Source organism: Bombyx mori, chromosome 20, assembly GCF_030269925.1.
Source record: "Bombyx mori chromosome 20, ASM3026992v2".
Classification (NCBI taxonomy): Eukaryota; Metazoa; Arthropoda; class Insecta; order Lepidoptera; family Bombycidae; genus Bombyx; species Bombyx mori.
The window spans coordinates 7145484-7169230 of NC_085126.1; the positions used below are offsets into that span (position 1 = coordinate 7145484).

At 39.8% G+C, this 23747-nt stretch overlaps 1 protein-coding gene across 4 annotated transcripts in view; it reads right to left on the reverse strand.

The window, feature by feature from the left end:
* Nucleotides 1-936: 936 nt before the first annotated feature.
* LOC733130 (mitochondrial phosphoenolpyruvate carboxykinase) overlaps nt 937-23747 on the reverse strand; it is a 63760-nt gene continuing 40949 nt past the window's right edge. For 2 of the 4 annotated variants that reach the window (XM_021347410.3, XM_038017905.2), the window contains 12 exons: nt 17804-17903; nt 17217-17362; nt 16132-16316; nt 15220-15342; nt 5943-6092; nt 4776-4879; nt 4399-4612; nt 3895-4087; nt 3432-3630; nt 3061-3210; nt 2320-2517; nt 937-1925 (listed from right to left, as the gene is read on the reverse strand). In XM_021347410.3, the coding sequence (XP_021203085.1) occupies nt 1812-1925; nt 2320-2517; nt 3061-3210; nt 3432-3630; nt 3895-4087; nt 4399-4612; nt 4776-4879; nt 5943-6092; nt 15220-15342; nt 16132-16316; nt 17217-17362; nt 17804-17903 (1876 nt within the window). In that variant the 3' untranslated portion in view covers nt 937-1811. 4 annotated transcript variants of the gene reach the window in all.

Below are 23747 nucleotides of genomic sequence, written 5' to 3' on the forward strand. Positions count from 1 at the left end.
GCCACCCACCTTGAGATATAAGGTCTCAGTATAGTCACAACGGCTGCCCCACCCTTCAAACGGAAACGCATTACTGCTTCACGGCAGAAATAGGCGGGGCGGTGGAGCGGTGGTACCTACCCGTGCGGACTTACAAGAGGTCCTACCACCAGTAATTACACAAATTATAATTTTGCGGGTTTGATTTTTATTACACGATGTTATTCCTTCCCCGTGGAAGTCAATCGTGAACATTTGTTAAGTACGTATTTCATTAAACAATTGGTACCCGCGTGCGGGATTCGAACACCGTTGTATCGCTCGATACGAATGCACCGGACGTCTTATCCTTTAGGCCACAACGACTTAAGACAGAGCGTCTCGCGAACCACTCGATCATAGAGGGAGGGAAAGGAAAAAGCGAGCTAGGTCGTTTCTCTTATACACAACATCCCCTAATACAAGAGAAATTTGATTTAAGGATGAAAAATGAAGAAAACCACAAAACTACATAGGTATCGCGAAAGAAGCTTCACTTCTTTCACGCGCATCAAGTTGCACGCGCACCATTTTTTTTGTTTAAATTAGACTTGAAGAAAGGATAAGAGTTTGAATACTCAAAAAGAGGTTACTTTGAAAATTTAGCAAACGCAGACAGCTTTGTCAGAAGTTACATTAGGTTCTTTTTTTGTTTGTCTGGGAGAGCTCACGGCCCGCCTGGTGTAAAGTGGTCACCGTAGCCCGTAGACACGACAACCAATATCGCTGCTCATCTTGAGACATGAGTCTCAGTTTTATAGTACAACTGCTCTCCCACCCTTCAAACAGAAACGCATTAATGCTTCACGGCAGAAACAAGCACGGTAGTGGTATCTACCCGTGCGGACTTACAAGACGTCCTAGCGCTAGTAGAGTATAAAATTTACAACAAAAATCAGTTTAAAATGAAACAACAAAGAAAATATAAAATATTTATTTTAAACCCATGGCTTGAATCTATTCATAGATTTTAGTCTTTAACTCGCTAATGTTTTCAAGCTTAGACACACAGCCTTCCGATTTTCGACACAAACATCAAACCTTCTTTTTTATTAACACTAATGCCAATGGCCCATGTGTGTGGCACATTGTCAGTGTCGAACAAAAGGGTAATTCTCTGATATTTAATAAGAAATAATATAATTATACTGTCGGAGATGGTCATTATTTTGGTAGCAATACGAAGCGCAGTATTACTTCCGAGAGGTGGCAACACGACCGTAATGTCGTCGGAGTTCGGCTAACTTCGCGCTACAACAGAGCCTAGCCAATGGAGGTTCGCATAGACGCGACCATAGATTATACACTGAACGCGACTCACTTAGAAACCAGCCTTCTTGAAGAGCGGTGCTTCCATCCTACGAAGTGTCATTCGTTAAATTTTCTAACGTCAAAAGAAGACTGCTAAATTGTTATAGGACAATAATGGTGTTTTGTGTACTCGCTGTTTCTCTATGCTCGATCACCCTAGCTATTCGCTCATATGATGTCTGACGATGTTATCAATAATGCGGTCACTCCTATAATATATGTATATGATATTTAAAAAATCTTAATACTAATTATTCAGAATACAAAGTCTCGTCTCATTTTGTACCTTTAGTCTGATTTAAAGCTTAACGGAGATCTAGAGGTAGACCCAAGACAAGGTGGAAGGACGTAGTGCTGAAGGACAAAAGGGAAAGCAATGTTGCTGACGAGGATGTCGAAGACAGAGCGAAATGGGGGAGTAGAATAGGGAAAGCTGGCCCCACCACCATGTGGGATAAATAACTAGGAAGAGAGAGAGAGGTCTAATTTAAAGCTTGGCCTTGTATGTTTTTCCTCAACTTGTTCAGTTCGTCCCACATTTCGTTGGGTAGATCTTCGCCTACCTCCTCTTTGAAGTACTTCTCGATGGCGTCAGCCTGCAAAGGGAAACAGAATATCAAAAAAGAAGAAGAGAAGAGAATTTCAAAATAAGTCAGCTTGAAATTGCAAATTAATCTTTTGAAGTGAGAATTTTATGGAGATATCATGAGCGACCTCTTTAAAGGCAACCGTGGTATACCGTAATTTATTATTGACTTGAAAATTGTAAACACACTGTACTGCATATTTCAATTTGGAAGTCAAACGAGTTGGTTCTGGTGTTGAGTCATTACCAGAGCCCACACACATTATAACAAGAGTGTATGGTGATGTCCAGCTTGAGTCATGAGGTCGGAGTATCGACTGTATTGAACTGCTAGAACGGGAGACTGCTTCGCGTCTGGACAAAAGGATCCTTGTTGTGGCGAAGAATCGTCATCGGAAACTCACCTCCTGCAGCCAAAAGTCTTTAGGTATGCTGAACAGCTTGTTCATGTCGACAGCGCTTAGGTTTTCCGTATTCAGAGCACCGGCTCTCGGTATGTACCCCAGTGGAGTCTCGGCGTGGCAGGGCTCCCCATCGCAGCGACGTAAGATCCAGTCTAAGACCCGAGAGTTCTCGCCGAAACCGGGCCAGAGGAACTTACCCTGCGGGAATACGGAATTGCAACTATTATTGTCTTTGTCAACTTAACATTGTGGTTAGCGTGCACGGTTACGTGTCGTCCGCCCATTCTGCGGTGTTATGCGGCATTCTGCTTTGAATTACATTCAAGAATAAGATGTAATAGGGGTTAGGGGTCCATAGACACTTCGAGGTAAACTTGCTGCCCTTCACGTGCACCAGACGAGTAATGATGTCTATTCCACCTTTAGACCCGAACGCGAGACTGTTTCGCGGATCGTACCAAGCTGTGTAGACTTCTAACACTCCCTGCTACCAGTACCGGGGGCAGGAATTGCTGTGTTAAGTAGCAAACTTAAAACGGTGCAGCGGTTGCTATATACTTCTGAATCTCGTTAAAAACTTTGCCGTTGCCCCCAAAATGAGTTACTTTACGATTAGAAGTGTAAATTTCAATGAAATGACGGTAGTAGCTCGAGATGTCTCTGTCTTCTGATGAAAAGCCAAATACACTATCGTAACATGAGATAACGTAAGACCTCCCGATTTTAAAGTCGACAATGTACCTGTTCGTCTTTACGGAACCAGTTGACATGGAAGATCTTGGGCATCTTGCGTCCCGGCTGCGGCATCGACAGCCAGTGCTTCAGGTAGTCGCCGAAGTTATAGCCGAAGAACGGACGCATCGCAAACGGATCGTGCATCACCATTTTACCCTGCCATTGGAAACCGCACAATTAGTACCGTCATGTCGGTACGGGTAACGACATCTGTCGTCAGATAGCAGAAACAGATATTAAAGTGTAACGCCATCTATTGTCGAAAAACGAAAACGGATATCGAAATGTCAAATGTCTCTCGGAGAAAATGCTACAATAAATTCATGTCCTATCTTTAAGTATATATAGTAAATGAACGAATGTAAAGTATTCCTTACGCTGTGTTCGGCGGCGGCCGTGGCCTCGGACCTCATGGAAGCTCCCATGAACACGCCGTGCTGCCAGTCCCGCGACTCGACTACGAGCGGTACGCCGGCCGGCCGTCTGCCGCCCAGCAGGATGGCGGATATCGGCACACCCTCCGAGCTCTCCCACTCACCGTCTATCATGGGACACTGCTCTGCCGGGGTGCAGAATCTAAAATTGTGTTATAAGTCGTTGAATTATTCATAATCATATATAATTTAAATAAAATTCGTTCGTTATTATTGGGTTACATTAAGAGTACATAAATCTTTTTAAAATCAACCAAAAAAAATTTCCGATGTTGTCGAAATTTCATTTAAAACTGAAAACACCGAAACCATAGATAAGATAGTAGGTATTTATTTTCTGTGACAGTCGTATCAAGATGAATGAGAGGTTAAGAAACAATATAACATGAAATTAGACAAATCTCACCTGGAATTTGGATGTGCAGCCGGAGTTTTCTTGCTGGGGTCCCAGGGTTGACCTTTCCAGTCGACGAGGCGCTCCGGAGCTGGTCCCATGCCTTCCCACCACACCCCACCCTCAGGTGTTTCCGCCACGTTAGTGAACACGGTGTTTTTGAACACCGTCGCCATTGCTATCGGATTCGTAGCGGCTGACGTACCTAGAAATATAAGTTTTCTAATAACATGACCCAAAACAAAAATGTACATTGAAGAAAATAATAATACTAATTATGAAGAATATCTTATCATTTCTCCTCTCTAATAGATAAAATATATTGAGCATAATGCCCGAATTATATAAATGAAGCGATGATGGTCGAATTTCTTTTAGCACGTATATTTGTTTCTAAGCAACAACCATTCAACAAAAAATTGTTTATTTACTGATTCCAGGCAGACCGTAATGTAGTCCTTAGGTAGGTACATGCCAGATATGAAAACTTCAAACATTAAAATTTCAAATAATTACCTGGTGCAATTCCAAAGAACCCGTTTTCAGAGTTGATGGCCCGCAGTACGCCGTCCTTGTCGAACTTCATCCAGGCTATGTCGTCCCCCACGCACTCTACTTTGTACCCGGGCAGTGTTGGCGTCATCATTGCGAGATTCGTCTTCCCGCAAGCTGAAGGAAAAGCAGCAGCGATGTAGCGCTTTTTACCTTGAGGGTTGGTTATGCCGACGATCTGAAAAATATTACGCGAAATATGTAGTTTTATGTCAGTCACAATAATAAAAAATAGCAATTTTTACAAATCCCATTAAATACTAAGAGATAAAGTCACATTAAATTTATAAAAATACAATAAAGGGTATTTTTAAAATTTAAACATTCTTAAATCAACATACAAGCATATGTTCAGCCAGCCATCCTTCGCGACGGGCGATCACTGATCCCAGACGTAGAGCGAAGCACTTCTTGCCCAACAAACTGTTGCCGCCATATCCACTGCCTGAAAAAAATTTAAATAAAAGGGCGCGAAAGGCAATAGTGTCAAACTGTCAAAATAATTTAAACAGCATCTCATTTTTATTAGTTTTTGTGTACGGTACATAATAATATGTACGTGTGCAGACTATTTCGTAATTCACCTGGTGTCAAGTTGAAGCTGCCAAACGTGAACTCGCATACACACTACGAGCTTTCAAGTTGAAGAATAGATTGCATTACATAAATTTCACAACAAAAACGTGACTTTCATCCGGGAAGTCAGTTTCTAGAGCATGATACGACTTGTGGAGGGACTAAAGTTTACTTCTAAAAATAAACATCTTTGGCTGTTGCTACATTACTATCTGTGTATGATATTTACATTGCGACTTATGGATTAAATTTATCAATTTTTGAATCAGAAGAAAAAGTAGAAGTACGTACAGAATTTAGAAATATGTATTGGGTTTTCTGAATCATACATACTAGATATATTTTGTCAAAGTCGGCACTTGATTTCCTTTCGCAACGAAAATAAAATTTTGTAAAGAATTGTTGAAATAACTTAAATTGCTTTTTTTTTTTCCTACCTAAGCTGATAGCCCTAGGGGCTATGTCAGCGTAACCCTAACTTTGGTAGGTGAGCTCATGGGGCTCAAACCTGATGACGTTGCTAACACGAACCCTAGCAAGAGCCGTGCTTCGCAGAATCTACCACCGGATCGGAAACGCGACCCACTGAGAAGATCCGGCGAGAAACTCAGTGGGCTGTGTCTGAGAGTTAATTTACTCGTCGAGCCCTTCGTCGCAAGCGACGGGTTCGACGAGAACGGTGACCGGTGCTTGAAGTGCCTAAAAGCACCGTTAGTGGATCGGGAGGATCCGAGATGACGTGTTTTGGGCGACGTCGACTGCTTTCCATTCTGTCCGCAGGATCGGGAATGTAGTTACCGGCGGCCACGATGAGAGGGTTCTCGTGTCGTGCCGCTTTATCGAAGTGGCTTAAATTGCCTTAACATAAAACTGAAATCGATTTTGATTCCTAAAAAGTCTAGTTTTAAAGGTAGACGACATTTTTAACATACCGTAGCTTACTATCTCGTTGTTAGCCGGCTTGTGGAGTACGACGATGTTCTGAGGGTCGCAGGGCCAGCCCGGAGTGCCACCGGATCCGACTGCGTGAAGACAATGAACAAACTGCTCGTCTTGACGTAGAATATCTAGAACCTTCGCTCCTGTTTAAAAAAAAATCATGTTAATAATCTATATCTATACTCTATACTAATATATAAATCTATAGTAGTTTTTACGAGGGCGGCACTGAAAATTTCGGGAATTAACGAAGTGACACAACATTACTATTTAAAAATGTATTTATTGCTTTTCGAAGTATTCTCCGCGAAATTTGACACATTTTTCCATACGATGGAACCAATCATTGAAGTAACCATTCCATTCGGAAGTTGGGCTTTCCAAAATGGCCGTTTTGTAGGCGTCCACAGCTTCTTCAGGTGATGAAAATCTCTGTCCACGCAATTTATTCTTTATTTTAGGGAAAGTATATAAATCATTAGGGCTTAGGTCGGGGCTGTACGACGGATGGTCTAATAATTCTATGTTTTCTTGCTCTAAAAACTCTTTTGTTCTGTGCGCGGTGTGAGAACTCGCATTGTCGTGATGGAGGATGATGCGGCGGTTGCAGTTCTCTTTACGGAGTTCAGAAACGACCTGTTGCAAACAAATGCTAGCATACCATTCTGCATTAACCGTTCTTTGTCCCTCAAGAGGAATAGTCGTAACTTGGCCGGTTTTGGAGACAAACGTGGCCACCATTTTTTTTGCAACACTCCGTGAACGAACAGTTTTTGTTGGCTTTAACTCATTTTCGAACACCCAAACTCGTGACTGGTTTTTTGTTTCGGGTTCGTACGCGTATATCCAGGATTCATCACCTGATACAATGTTGTATACAGCATTTGAGGATCCTGCGTGGAATCTTTCGAGAGTTCTGACGCACCAATTAACGCGAGCCGCTTTTTGCTCTTCACAGAGCGAATGCGGTATCTATCGGGAAAACAACTTTTTTACACCTAATTGTTCATGCAAGATTATTTGTATTTGACTCATGCCAATGTCTAAAGTTGCCCGAATATCGCGGTATGTCACATGTCGATCTTCCTCAATCAGCTTACGCACAGCATTAACGTTTTCTTGGGTGACTGCAGTTTTTGGACGACCTTGACGGGGATCATCACTGAGCTTGACACGTCCACGTTGAAACTCAGCAAACCAGCGATAAATTGTGGTTTTGGATGGGGCTTCATCACCAAATGCAGAAATCATCCGGTCAACACACTGTTTTTGTATTAAACCACTTCGAAAGTCATAATAAATCATCGCTCTTCAATTTTTAAACGGTTTTATTTAGCTCGACCCGTACGGAATTTGTTTTTTATTTATTTGGGTCAAAATTAGAAATTGAAATTTAAGCACCTTCCCGTTGTCAGATTGATCTGAAATTTGGTACACACATGTAATTTAGATGACAATATAATATAATAAAATCAATAACATTATAAATCTAAGATGGCCGCCGATACAAAATGGCGGATTACATATTTTACTTTAACCCCCTTAATATGGGTATCAAATGAAAGGGCTACACTAGTAAAACACGATGATTATGTCAAAATTTAAAATTCAAGATGGACGCCGTTCCAATATGGCGGACTAGGTACATATTTTTCCACAACCACCACAATATGGGTATCAAATAATAGGACTACACTAGCAGAATACTGTCATGTCAAAATTTCAAACTCAAGATGGACGCTGTTACAAAATGGCGTATTAGGTGGGGGGGGGGGCATGATTAGTCGTGTCGAGAACAGATTGAACAGATTGCGTCCAAGATTGTGTGACGTTAGAGGGGCAGAAAAAAAAAATTAGGTAATTAGATACCTCGTTAGTAAGCGGTAGCTATACCACCCAAGTTAAATGGATGAGGGAGCGATGCGCGCAGATAACCGGACGGGACTTCGTGCAGTTCGTGCACACGCACATCAACGCCCTCCCATCCCGCATTCGCGGATCGAGAGGGCGTAGAGGTGGGAGTGTGTCGGCGTTGACCTGCCGTGCTGGTTGCAGGGTCAGGGAGACGACGGCTCACATCCTACAGCAGTGTCACAGAACACACGGCGGCCGGATTCTACGACTTAACAAGATTGTCTCTTTCGTGGCGAAAGCTATGGAAGAGAACAAGTGGACGGTTGAGCTGGAGCCTAGGCTACGAGCATCGGTGGGTCTCCGTAAGCCGGATATTATCGCCTCCAGGGATGGTGTCGGAATGATCGTGGACGTGCAGGTCGTCTCGGGCCAGCGGTCGCTTGATGAGCTCCACCGTGAGAAACGTAATAAATACGGGAATCACGGGGAGCTGGTTGAGTTGGTCGCAGGTAGACTAGGACTTCCGAAAGCTGAGTACGTGCGAGCCACTTCGTGCACGATATCTTGGAGGGGAGTATGGAGCCTGGCTTCTTTTAAGGAGTTGAGGACCATAATCGGGCTTCGGGAACCGACACTGCAGACTATTACAATCTTAGGGTTGAGAGGATCGCATATGAACTGGACCAGGTTCAATCAGATGACGTCCGTCATGGGGGGCGGCGTTGGTTGAGCTTCGCACAGTAGTCCAGCGGAGAGGGTGTAGATCAGGCCCGTCTGTTTCTCCCCCGGAGCCCACTCCCTTGGCTTCCCTTATATTTAACATCAGAAACAGACATTAAACATCTACTAATCTAAGAGAACAAGAAACGAAGAGAACGGTTAGCAACAGAAACACCTGAGCAACATGATACCAGGTTAATGGCACAACGTGAGAGACAAAGGCAGCTGGTAGAGTCAGAAACACCTGAGCGTCATGAGTGCAAGCTAGCATCACAACGTGACAGACGAAGAGAGCTAATAGCGTCAGAAACACCCGAGCGTCATGAGTCCAGGCTAGCATCACAACGTGGCAGACAAAGAGAGTTGTTAGCATCAGAAACATCTGAGCGTCATGAGTCTAGGCTAGCATCACAACGTGACAGACGAAGAGAGCTAATAGCGTCAGAAACACTTGAGCGTCATGAGTCCAGGCTAAGATTACAACGTAACAGACAAAGAGAGCTATTAGCGTCAGAAACATCTGAGCAACACGAGGCCAGGCTAACAGGACGGCGTGAGAGACGAAAGGAGTTAGAAGCTTCAGAAACACCTGAGCAACGCCACGACAGGTGAAATAACCAACGTGAGCGTGCACAGCAACGCAGAGCTGAAAATCATGTACAAGCGTTTGAAAATGCTATTAACACATCGTGTATACACGTTTGTGACATTTGCACGAAGCATTGTTATCCTAACCAAATTCATACTGTACGTTACAACACAGCTGCATTAGGATATCTACCTGCAGAGCTGTCTTCAAAAACAACATTACTTTTATGTTCGCGCTGCCAAACACATGTGACCAGTAATAAAACAATAACACCATCAAAGGCGTATTGGAATAATCTGGATCCAGGTTCAATACCAGATGAGATTCAAACGCTGACGCAAGCAGAGCAGCGCTTGCTGTGTAGAATCATCCCGTTTGTTAAAATCGTAAAATTTACTGGGCTATACGGGCAGTACGGTTTCTGCGGACAAGCAGTGTTGTTGCCCAAGATATCTTTGAGGTCAGTGAAAGATTACCTAATATGCTTCCAAGATCTTCCAGCCAGGTGGGTATCGTTGTAGTTACAGAACGTTTGGAGAATTTGAACATCACAAGAGAATTCACAATATCTCGCGAAAAAGTCTACAGCGCTTTAAGATGGTTAACTAGAAATAACCCGCTTTATAGAGATGTACGCATTGACGAAAATGTCCAGATTAGTGAACAAGAATTAATACGACTTAGTGTGCCAGATATACCTGAAAACGGTGAACCTGAAAGAATTGAAATTCCAAATGTATTCATTAGTATTAATGACGTTACTAGAATTATTCGGGCTTCATGGCATCAAGGTGACCACAGTGTTTTCACTTCGGGATTTTCCGGCGTGCAATGTAACGGCACACAGTGGGTCGATACTATGATTTTAGTGACTTAGGCACCAACTTTGTTTTTTTACATTTTTCTTTATGTAGATAGATAGAGCTCGTTAATCTCAATAATAATTGTTTTAGGCAAAAATTACAAAAACTTTATAGTTTGGTCAGAAAAATGTGTTTTGTGATTTTTTTGTATGGAGCGGGTCACATTAAATTAAATTCCTGCTAAGTACCGCGAGGTCCCGCTTTGAAACTTTATTTTCCTTACACCTTGTCTAGTCTACTATCATTTGATGCTATGAACATGTGCATAAAGTTGCAACTCTGCCAAATAAATGGATTGAAAAAAATGAATAAATACATAGAATAAAAACCTTTATATTTTTTTTCGTAAGTGCTTTTAAGTTAAATTTGATATGGATTAGTAAGTAAAAGCACGCAATGATACCCATAATTACATAATATCTAACAACAATACATTTAGTAGGTCTCTAATTAAGCAATCTCTCTAATTATTAGGATAGTTAACATTATTTAATGAGGATAACTAGTTAAGCAGCCATTACTGGGTAGTAGAAAATATAGTAAGCATTTGTTTGTCTCTGGAAGTATAAAGTGACCATGTTTATTATATACTAACTAGTGTTCGTTTATTCGTACTACTACTAACATCTCGTGATTGTCGTTGTGATCTTCCTTTTTCCGTTATAATGAATAATTTTGTTAACAATTTAGAATTATTTATGATTTTAAGAGAGCAACTACAGTCGTTGTCTGATAATAAAAAACTCTTTCAATTCCTACAACATCAAATAAACGTGACCGAAGAGAAAAGTATTGAGCTCCAAAAATTCTGTACGCACTTTTGTTCAAATATAAGTGCAATATGAAAACGAATGATACCTGAAGCTATCAACACTGCACCGGAAAGGCTCGATATTTCTAATACTGAAGATGTTAAAAATGTACCACCCTCAAATGTACTACAGAAGCCTCGACATCTACTTTTACACCTCGAAAACCTTTTGAAGAATTGGGATCCAGGCAAAAACGAAGACGCATTGAACAAACTTACCAATCGCTTTCGTTATCACCGGATGAAATGAAAGCTACTACAATTGATAGTTTGAGAAACACTGGAAATGAAGATGTAGGAGAAATAATGAACCACTAGTCAAATCACCCCGAAGATCTAAAAAAAGTTAAGGAGTGTTTAAGTACAAGTAAAGTGAAAAGTAGGACATATTCTCCCGATAAGGCACTATTAGTTTCACTTAAATTAAGTAAGTGGTAGTATATAAACCTAAGAGAAGCAGCAAGTGAAAATGGGTCTGATTTATACCCTTCTTAATATAAAATTAAGCAAGAAAAGACCAAATGTTATCCAGGGAAAGACGAGGTAATTATTACTGAAGGAGCTGCTATTAAAATGCAAGCATTACTAAACTTGGCGCTATATAGGCTTTTAGATGTGATTACTTCGGATTTGGACTCTGCAAGAGAGCTACTGCTTATAATCAAATAGGCTTTGATAGAGCCCCAGGTCAAAGTAATTATAAACAGAACACTGAATCAGAGTTTAATGATTCATCTATTTTTGTGGTCAGTCTAGTTCCTATAAGGCTTCAGAAATTTGATGGAACAGTTGTTTGGGAAAACGATCTACCCTAGTCAACTTTTTATTGCCGTCCAATAATGTTTAAATTTACAAAAGAAACGCAGTCAACAGTGGCAATTATAAAAGCTAGCATAACAGAAGAAATAGAAAGAGTTCAGCCATCAAAAATCAAACAAGTTGAAGTGAAGCATCAATTGCAGATGACGATGATAGACGGCAAAATAACCTCATATTTGTCAGAAACATTTTCTGCTGTCTGTGATATTTGCAAAGCAAAACCGTCAGAGTTTTTTGGAGTCACTTGCTTGTCAAAGAGAAAATAATGAAGAAATATTCCAGCTTGGAATGCCATCTTTACATGCCTGGATAAGATGCATGAGTGCTTACTTCATATCAGTAAATATAATTTTATTACTTCACAATTTTTTCATCGTATGTAGTTTCCTGTGAGATATTTTTTTATATGACACTTTTTTGTTTGCGTCTTATCGTTTGGACTTCGAGAAATGGGGTTGCAAGGGGGGATGACAAAGAAAAAATAACAAACAGAAAGAGCGCTATACAGCAAGCGTTTAAAAATTAATGCGGTTTACTTATAGATGTTGTCAAGCAAGAAGTAGGAACAACCAATGATGGCAATACTGCCAGAAGATTTTTCAGGGATGCAGTAGAAACAGCCCGCATAACAGGAATACGTAAAGATTGAATAGAGAGGTTTCACTTGATTCTTCAGACTGTTGCATCTGGAGAGCGCGTGGACCTTTCCAATTTTTCCGAATTTTGTAGATATACTGCAGAATTGTATGTTAATTTATATCCCTGTTATTATATGCCTTCCAGTATCCATAAATTGTTGGCTAACGGCGGTGATATACAATAATGAAGAACTTTGTTGCCATTCGAGTAGGTAAGCTCTCGGAAGAGGCAGCGGAAGCTCTCAATAAAGATTTTCGGAAATATACAGAGAGTTGTTATTCTAGAAAAATAAGTAGAACGTCGACTAATGAGGATATTTTACACAATATTCTTTTATCTTCTGGCCCAAAGATCGAATGGTGAAACAAAATATACAAAACTTAGAGAGATTGCTTAATTAGAGACCTATTAAATGTATTGTTGTTAGGTATTATGTAATTATGGGTATCATTATGTGCTTTTACTTACTAATCCATATAAAATTTAACTTAAAAGCACTTACGAAAAAAAAAAAAAAGGTTTTTATTCTATGTATTTATTCATTTTTTTCGATCCATTTATTTGGCAGAGTTGCAACTTTATGCACATGTTCATAGCATCAAATGATAGTAGACTAGACAAGGTGTAAGGAAAATAAAGTTTCAAAGCGGGACCTCGCGGTACTTAGCAGGAATTTAATTTAATGTGACCCGCTCCATACAAAAAAATCACAAAACACATTTTTCTGACCAAACTATAAAGTTTTTGTAATTTTTGCCCAAAACAATTATTATTGAGATTAACGAGCTCTATCTATCTACATAAAGAAAAATGTAAAAAAACAAAGTTGGTCCCTAAGTCACTAAAATCACAGTATCGACCCACTGTGCGGCATGCACGTTATTTACCCTAAAGCCATACAGTTTCCAGCAAAATTCAATTATGGTACGGCTGAAAGAAGGACGTTGCCCTTAGTTTTGTCATGGGCATTCACCGTCCATAAAATGCAGGGCAGCACCGTCGACCATGCAGTAGTATATTTGGGCTCAAAATTTTTTGAGGAAGGACAAGCATACGTGGCTCTAAGTCGAGTCAAGTCTCTGGAAGGGCTATGTATTGAGGAATTAGATTGTACTAAATTATCAGGTAAGAAACCATGTAATAATGATGCACTGAATGAATTAAATAGAATGAGGAATATTTGGTAGACAATTTCACTAAATACTAAAAACAAGAAAATAAAAATCGGTAAAAAAACTTTTAAATTAAACGGTTTTATGTGCACTGAAAACTACAAAATAAATAAATAGTTACTTACCTATCAACCTACGTAAGTGATCTCGGTCATTAATATCTCTGATGGTAGTGATTGTCATAACATGAACCATTTCAGCGGCCGAAAGGCAGTTCATGAAAGAACACTAACACCAGGGTTTGCTTGGTAGGTAAACTAAGCAGCCCACACTATAACAAGTAGGTATTTTGACCTTCTAGTTCAGAAATATTTTAGTACTAGGCAGAATAGCTTTTAGGCATATTAGACTAAAATAAAAACGTGGGGCCCCTCTGAAATCATACCTATGGCAGAGCATATCTTATACTTTGGGAGATCATGAGCTCGGCGCTCGCTGGTGAAGCCGCCACGGCTGGTTATTGATGGTCAAAACCTCCAGTTACGATTATAGTAAGTCGATTCAGCGGACCCTGGACTCCGGAGCTATGAGGTTTCGGATGCGACCGGGATAAACCGCTAGGATGATGATGATGACGATTATAATAAGTCGATACAATCCACACTTAGTATAGTAGAAAGTAATACAGAAATAATAATGGGCCCCACGTTTTTATTTTAGTCTAATATGCCTAAAAGCTATTCTGCCTAGTACTAAAATATTTCTGAACTAGAAGGTCAAAATACCTACTTGTTATAGTGTGGGCTGCTTAGTTTACCTACCAAGCAAACCCTGGTGTTAGTGTTCTTTCATGAACTGCCTTTCGGCCGCTGACATGGTTCATGTTATGACAATCACTACCATCAGAGATATTAATGACCGAGATCACTTACGTAGGTTGATAGGTAAGTAACTATTTATTTATTTTGTAGTTTTCAGTGCACATAAAACCGTTTAATTTAAAAGTTTTTTTACCGATTTTTATCTCGAGTCAATTCCATTTTCTCAACGACTAAACAAGTTTGACAAAACCTCGTGACAAGACCGAGAATCTTTTTTTAAATACATAAATGGTATTCGATTTTTAAAACCAAGGAGTTTTCAATTAAAAAGATTTTAATATGACAGGAACAGTGGAAATATTCCATTCCCGATTCCATCCGTGCAGCCTAGTACGGATGTTCCGTTATAACTACTGAACCATGCATCCGATTGACTTGAAACTTGGTATCCATGTAGAAAATACGTGTACTTAATGGATAGGCTAATATTTATATGAGTGTTGGACTCCCTAATAATAATGACAATAGATTCTGCTAATAATATTAATTTTAAATGCGCAGCGAAGCGGGCGAGTACGGCTAGTAATTTATACATTGCATGAACCAAGATTGGAAAATGTCAAGAATAAATAAAGGACTTTGATTGTTTCATTCGTTAATTATACTAACAAAATTAAGGCTTAACTTAATTACGTAATGTTTGCTTCCGTAGGTAAAAATAAAAAATGCGAATACGCCTATTAAACTAAAGTTAAACTAAACTTTGCAGTAAATATAAACAAGAAAATATGATAATAGAACGTTCTTGTTGAGTAACAATTAGTAAATAAATACATTAAACAACATGACGACGTAAAGTTACTTGCAAGCCATTAGTCATAGAAATAATATTTGAAATGGACTATCAACGTATCGACAAGGAAATAAAAATGAAGGCTATAAATGTACTGTGTGTTTACAACATGTTGCCTAAAATTATCAGTTGTTGTTTAGCCATTTCACTAAAAGTAAATGAGGAAGTTAGAAAAAATAATATTCTTACCAATTCTAGTCATGACTCGCATAGAAAAAACCACGTAAGGCGAATCCGTGATTTCTACACCAATCTTCGAGAGAGGAGATCCCACAGGGCCCATCGAGAACGGTATCACGTACATTGTGCGACCTGAGGGAAAAAAAAGATAAATTGACAAACTTCTTTTTATTTATTACTAGCTGAACCGGCAGACTTCGTAGTGCTTCAATCGATAAATAAAAGACACATCAAGGGGACACATCAAAGGAAAAACAAAATTGTTTGTTTTATATAATTCCGAGCTTTTTTATATTTTCTCACCTTTGAACCTTCCCTGGACTTCCACGAATAATTCAAGACCAAAATTAGCCAAATCGGTCCAGCCGTTCTCGAGTTTTAGCGAGACTAACGAACAGCAATTCATTTTTATATATAGAGTTAGAAGATAGATTACGTTAAATAGATTTTTTAAGTATAAAATGTATCTAGTTCAAAATGTTGAAACTAGAATCACTAAGATTCCTGGAGGTTAGGTATTATCTTCATTATTCGTTACATCGAGATCATTTCACAGGTTGACATTTTCATAAAACCCAAAACGAAGCCAATAGCATAGTTGTCATACATAATGATCATTTTTGTTTTATTTTTTGGCATGGATACGGTTGCACGCCCGTGTGTCTTTTGATTTAACAATTCTAATCAATGTCTGCCATAGTATTACTTTGCTGGCACGGATGGTTACATCATGATAATCGCCTTATCATTGCCGCCGCTGACTACTCCCCGAATCCTGATCGCGCAGGAGCCAGTCACCGTCGACGCCCTAGACGTCTTTACGGATCCATTGGACTCAATAACTATTGTATTAGACGAATTCAGCTCTAACACTAGGAGAAGGCTTAGGATAAGAATAAAAATAAACGAAATCCCTCATACCTCTCATGCAACCAGGGAATCTGTCGGACACGGCCTTCTCGTAATCCGGGGGGGAGATGTAGTTCCCCAGGGCGGACTTCTGGCCGGCGCGAGCCGAGGGGACCACGTCGCTCTCCCGATCGGAGCATATGAACGTGCGGGATTCAACCCGGGCAACGTCTGCCGGGTCTGTCCGGGCCAACCAACTAAGGAGAAGAAATTGATAAAGAAATTAGGAGGAATCCTTTGAATTATAGGACACGATAAGACAAACTCGTTGTGTGAAAGCGTCGATTGGTTGGTCTGATGGAGACCAGAGCAGCGGTTTATCTTCTATCTTCTAGCTTGCTAACATCTGCCCTAATAAGAGCATTGCTTCGCTGAATCTACCACCGGATTGGACCGGATCGGAATCTGAACCCACCGATAAGATGCGGCGAGAAGCTTAGTGGGCTGTGTCTATGGGTCACGACGAGACACTGTGGCCGGTGCCACATAGTGGATTGGGAGGATCGGAAACGACATTACCGGAAGCCTGTACATTAATAATAAATAATAAATAAATAGATATTTATTAACAATCACGCCACGTTAACTGGTCCCGTGATAAGTTCGTAAAGAACTTGTGTTACAGGTACCAGATAACGGAAATAAATGTAAGATTTTTTTTTTTTATATTGCCATTGTAGGCAGACGAGCATACGGCCCACCTGATGGTGAGTGGTTACCGTCGCCCATGGACTTCAGCAATGCCAGGGGCAGAGCCGAGCCGCTGCCTACCTATACACATACATATATTTAATATACATCCATAACCCTGGAAAAGACATTTATATTTATCATACAAATATGTTCTCTTGGCAGGATTCGAACCCGCGACCCCCTTATGTAGTGACCATGTCACTTACCACTACACCAGACGGCGGTTAAATTAACATTAGATAATAATCATTAGATTAATGACGTCACCCGTCGATTCTTGAGATTGTTATTAGAAATTTTCTATTGCCTTTCTACGAGCATACGACCTGCGGTATAAACAGTCACCATCGCTCATGGACCTCAGCAATGCCATTGTTTGATTACTCCTGAATTGATTCTCTCACCAGTTATCGTATTTGGGCAGTCGTTTGAGGGTGGTCTGCTGCTGCATCAGCTGTAGCAGGGCCCTCGCCTCTGTCTCGGAGCCGTCGCACACGTGCACGTGCTCCGGCTGGCACAGAGCAGCGCTGCGCTCCACGAACGCGCGAACCTGACGCAATGCTCAATCTAATTGCACGCTATTTCAATTACATTAATTTGAAGTTCAGCTGTTTGGAATTGGATAAGGTTTCGTTCCAATTGGGTCACGATTTTTTGAACAATACTTACCTACAGTCCAATTAGTGCTAACTAACTTTTTTATAGGTTCGACATGTGAATTGGTTACTGGAGACTAAATTCAGTCACTTTGGGATATGAGTTCCAAGTCTCAGTTCTATCGTGTAACGGCTACCAGTCTCTCAAACCAAAAAGCATTACTGCTTCACGGCAGCAATAGTGTGGTAGTACTTGCCCGTGCGGGCTTGTGAGTCCTTTAGGATTAACAAGTCGCCCTACCATCAGTAAAAAGTTACTAAATGCGGCAGTATATGAATAGGGACAGAGCTAATTAAGCTTTACAGCTTATATTTACACAAAAGAGTGTTCTTACCTTTGGAGTGAGAGTGGTCAGCTGTGGGGAAGGCTTCGTCGACCCTCGCAGAGCAGTTTGGTGGGCGGCGCGGCTGCATCCAATCGCCACTTGAGCACATCTGTGTGACAATAATAAAAGTTCATATGTTAACCAATTAATATGCATTCTTTCGCATTGATATTCAGTAAAATTAAGAAGTAATCTCGAGAGGCTCTCGCGGGATCTTCTCAGTGGGTCGCGATTTCGATCCGGTAGTAGATTCAGCGAAGCACTGCTCTTGTTAGGGCCAGTGCTAGCGATTCTCTTAGGTTGAGCCCTTGAGCTCACCTATCGGTCCGCGCGAAGTTGGAGTAGCCTAAGCTACCAATGATGAGATGGGGAAAAAGAATGAGGCAATGACGTGCCAGTGAACGCTCTTCACTCTTTTATTGACACTTCTGTCTAATCTCTATACATAAAAAAGAAATGCTGTTCGTTAGTCTCGCTAAAACTCGAGAACGGCTGAATCGATTTGGCAAATTTTGGTCTTGAATTATTTGTGGAAGTCCAGAGAAGGTTTAAAAGGTAGATAAATATGATAATGCTCGGAATTAAATAAAAATAATAATTTTGTTTTTCCTTTGATGTGTCCCCCCTCGGACCGATTCCTTTTGTTCGTTTTAAGTTTATCTTATACAAAAGTTTAGGTCTTTTATTTATCGATTGAGACACTACGAAGTCTGCCGGGTCAGTTAGTTCGTAATAAATTAGAAGGAGTTTCGAATAATGTCATCAATCTAAATCAGATCGATAATTACGATAAAGTTAATGTCGCGGCTACTATAACTAAATATAATTAAAATAATTAAACGACGGCAATAATTTAGTGATTATAAAAAAACGCAGGTTTGAACGGTGAAAGGAGCTTTGATTATATCGATGACTCGCGAAAAAAAATCTAGTTTAATAAAGAGAAGAAAAAAATATATAAACAAGGAAAATATTAAATTATATTTCTAAATAGACGTCAGAGATTCCTTAAATATAAACGACCCTTCTAACTTGTGTGAAACTACATAAATTCTACGTATGAGTACAATGGAATCTTTCGATTATCATCATCAAATCTTACCATAAAACGTGGAAAAATTATATAGGTACCGTTTGCAATCATTTGACCGGACCGCTGGTCTTATGAACCCAGAAGTCAACAAAACTCTCGGATGCTATTAGTAAATGTATCGTTTATGAACATAAAATATTTGTCACAACGAATACAAAGTATTAACAAATTGTGTTTTTTAAATTAGGTAGGTACTTGTCATTAAATCTTACAAGCACGAAATTTAATACGAAATATTACGAGAGTGGTTGGTGCATATGTCAAATATAATAAAAATATAGAAGTTATTTTGAATTGTTTGATTAAGAAGATGCTTTAGACAATATTAATTACTAGATTAGGCTTGTGTCTTTTTTTTTTATAAATTTATTTCAATTTGTTTTAAAAACTTACTGTGCCGTCTTCCTCACGTAGTCTTCGGGGATGGCCTTAAAATGCAGCATGTTAATTGTAATACAAGTAAATAATTTATGAAAGAAAATAAATTAAAATTTAATTAGAAAGATTGAATCTGGAAAAGCTAAATTTTATCAAAATTACTGAAGCTAAAAAAGAATATTAGCCACCTATAATACGCTATGGTGTTTAACCTATATAACCCATTTAATAACAAACTTTCAAAAATACAAATTATTAATGTGGGAATTTTAATCGCGCGTCCGTATTTATAGGCGACGAACGAACGAATGTCGAACTCGGATTGGTCGACATCGCGGGTGTGGCGGTCACGCAAAAACTTAAATATACGTCACTGACAATTAAAATTACTGTAGTATTGTGTCTTTGCTTGATGTTTGCGTTACGTTTTGGAACTTGTAAAGTTGTTGTTCTCCGACTTTTTCGCAGAAAATCCACCCGCTACGGCCCGGACAGGTAGGTGAGCTCTCGGGGCTCAAACCGGAGGTGTTGCTAACACCCTGACCCTAGCAAGAGCCGTGCTTCGCAGAATCTACCACCGGACCGGAAACGCGACCCACTGAGAAAATCCGGCGAGAAACACAGTGGGCTATGTCTATGGGTTAATTTACTCGCCGAGCCCTTCGTCGTAAGCGACGGGTTCGACGAGGATGGTGACCGGTGCTTGAGGTACCTAAAAAAGCACCCTTAATGGATCGGGAGGATCCGCAATGACGTGCTTAGGGCGATGTCGACTGTTTACCATTCGGTCTACAGGATCGGGTATGTAATTTCCGGCGGCCACGACAAGAGGGTTTTGGTGTCGTGCTGCCTTCTCAAAGTAGCGCAGTGATGCCGACTGTTTATACTTACTGATTGAGTCAAGCTCCAGGTCATCATGGAGATCCACGTTCCTTAGGAACCATGGTGATTGGATGGATGATGGAGATGGATTGAATGACTTGAAGGCTTTCAAGTTAGTGCGGGCCGCGTGAGCGAACACTACACTTGCATAGGTCATGACGGAGCGTATGCAAGTTATGTAGAGTGTCACCTTATTACGAAGGGATAATTTACTTCGCTTGCAAATCATGGGATAGTATGAAGGCGTCGCGTACCGTTTTAATGTGGGGTCGGAATGTCACTTGGAGGCCCACGGTATGGGCTGACCAAAGTGATGGGGCCAAGAGCAGTGCTTTATTTATTTATTGCTTAGATGGGTGGACGAGCTCACAGCCCACCTGGTGTTAAGTGGTTACTGGGGCCCATAGACATCTACAACATAAATGCGCCACCCACCATGAGATATAAGTTCTAAGGTCTCACTATAGTTACAACGGCTACCCCACCCTTCGAACCGAAACGCATTACTGCTTCACGGCGGAAATAGGCGGGGTGGTGGTACCTACCCGTGCGGACTCCCAAGAGGTCCTACCACCAGTAAAATTCGCAGAATCGCAGAATCTACCACCATGATTGTTTGGAACTGCAGGATGATTTGAACAATTTAGTTTATTGTCAAATTAACTTATTCATAGTTAATACTAACAAAATTTACCAGTATAACATTCTCGCGTGGAAGATCTACTATCTTGTATGACTAATATATTAATGGTCAGACTTTGGAGCGCACTGTTCGTAATTTGGGTATTTATTTGGAATCGAAATTGATTTTTGATGTTCATATTAATGAAATCGTAAATAAGGCTTATCGAATGGTAGGCTTAATAGAATTGGTAAAGACTTTAAAAGATGGTTTACAACGAATATTCTCCTGTGTGACAGTTTTGTACGGTCTATATTGGAATATGGCTCCGTCGTCTAGAATCCCAAATTTAATATATATTTATATTGACCTTCCAACTGTCCACGATTCGAAGGAAATATGGTTCCAATTTTTCTTCCCGTAGATCTTGTATATGATATTAAGTTCTCCAATACTAACATATTTTGTTTATCTCTTGTAGCATATATAAGTACATAAAAATGATATTTTGGAATAATTTTAAGGTGAATTTTTAAAGTGAGTTAGGTCCGATGTGTATTATTAGGTTTTAAAATATAGATATGTATGTATATACACATTTATACACATAAAGTATAAGTGGATGTGCTTATTTGCGTATTGTTTTCCCCTTTTTCTTGTAAACTTAAATTTATATACATTTTTTCTTTTTTCACTTTCTTATATACATTTTTACACAAGAATAGACGGTGCGGTGCCATTCTAGAGGGACACGACACAATCTAAGTGTCTTTAAATTGAACCACAAAAACACATTACTGTATGATGGATAGGATAATTTCTCTGTTCTTTTTGTATTTTGTATCGAATGTTCCCTGGGGAACGGTCTGAGGAATTGTTCGAGATGATCCCTCCCTTTTCACCATAGCGGTACATCCATACCACCCAGACCTGCTGTGTTCACCTACAGTGCGTTTCCAGAGGCATCTTTTTCGCCACGTACCATCCGGCTCTGGTTTTTTTTGTTTCCTACCTATGCTGATAGCCTTGAGAGGCTATTTCAGCTTCGCCCTAACGTGTGTAGATGAGCTCACGGGGCTCAAACCGGAGTGTTGCTAACACTGACCTTAGCAAGAGCAGTGCTTCGTAGAATCTACCACCAGATCGGAAACGCGACCCACTGAGAAGATCCGGTGAGAAATTCAGTGGGCTATGTTTATGGGTTAATTCGCTCGCCGAGTCCTTCGTCGCAAGCGACGGGCTCGGCGAGGACGGTAACCGTTGCTTGTGGTGCCCAAAAGCACCGTTAATGGATCGGGAGGATCCGTAATGACGTGCTTTAGGCGACGTCGACTGTTTACCATACGGTCTACAGGATCGGGTAGCGGCTCTGGAATGAGCTCCCCTTTACATTGCTTTTGCGAGCGCTATGACCTGTCCTTCTTCAAACGAGGTTTGCGAAGAGCTCTCTTTAAGCAGCGGGTAGTGAGTTATTTCTGTCCCTGGCATTGCTTAAGTCCATGAGCGACTCGTTCGCGATTTCACCCGCGTCACGGTACAGTCCCACCCACATCGCAACGATCGTGAAACGTTTACTCGGTTTGTAGTTTTATAACAAGCTTTGCGACACAGAAATTTTAGCTGCCAAATGAATACTTTTTGTTATATAAATGATGCGTATACTATCTATACTAATACTAATACTAATAATAATATTATAAAGAGGAAAGATTTGTTTGTTTGTTTGTATTGAATTGGCTCCGAAACTACTGAACCGATTTAAATAATTCTTTCACTGTTGGAAAGCTACGCTATCCCCGAGTGACATAGGCTATATTTATTATATTTAAAAAAAAAAATTGGGGATCCTTACTGAAAATCCAATGTGTAAAAAAATTACCTAAATTTTTTTACATCGCGTGCGCTACTTTCCAAGGGAAGCCAGGGCGGGCCGCTAGTAATAAATAAATCGAAATAAAATAAAATAAATAAGCCTTTTATTCCGTTAAAATTATATTGAATGTTAAATCACGTGCTTGAGTATTATTATCTTCCTTTGAAATATTATAGATTAAAAGAAAATAATAATTTATTCGGTTATACGTATCTAATAGAAAAAGTTAAATAATAAATGATATCATAATTTGGTAAATGATTATTATTTTTCGGATATTCATGTTATTATTTTAATTTTTATATGCATGGACCCCTCTCAGGCAAAGGTTTCCTCCAAAGATTTCCATTTGTCTCTATCTCAGGCGACTTAAATCCTTTGCGGTCCTAATGTTGACTTTTCTAATGTCTGTTTCAAATGCTCTAATGTTGTTGCCCTGTGGACCGTCTTATGTAGTTACTTCAGATATCCATCTCTTATCTTTGAGTTGTGCTACATGGTCGGCCCACATGAATTTCAATATTTGAGCATATTTGAGCGCGTCTACTGTTTTGTGCTGCTTCTTATCTTTGTATGACGGATTCTGTGTGTTTTTCTTATTTATTTATTACAAGGAGAACCAACAGCCAACTCAACATAATATAATAATATTACAAATCTATACTAATATATAAATCTATAGTGGTTTGGAACGGATGTTCCGTTATAACTACTGAACCGTGCATCCGATTGACTTGAAATTTGGTATCCATGTAGAAAATACATGTACTTAATGGATAGGCTAATATTTATATTAGTGTTGGACTCCCTACACCATCTGGCGGTAGTGTTAATGATGTGAATCTTTGTGGGGGTGAGAAATAATAATGTTGATTTTAAATGCCCAGCGAAGCGGACGGGTACAGCTAGTGATTAAATAAAATTGCCGAATTTCAACAGGCATTACTGGAAAAGTAGCAAACAAGAATTAGAATTTAAATTTCGGACCAGTGATACGAATGAGATTTGGGGTAGTTTTTAATGTATAACTCCTAATTTAACAATGTTTACGAATATACTTAGTCTAGCCATAAATACTGTTACAATTAAAAATAAACAAAATATT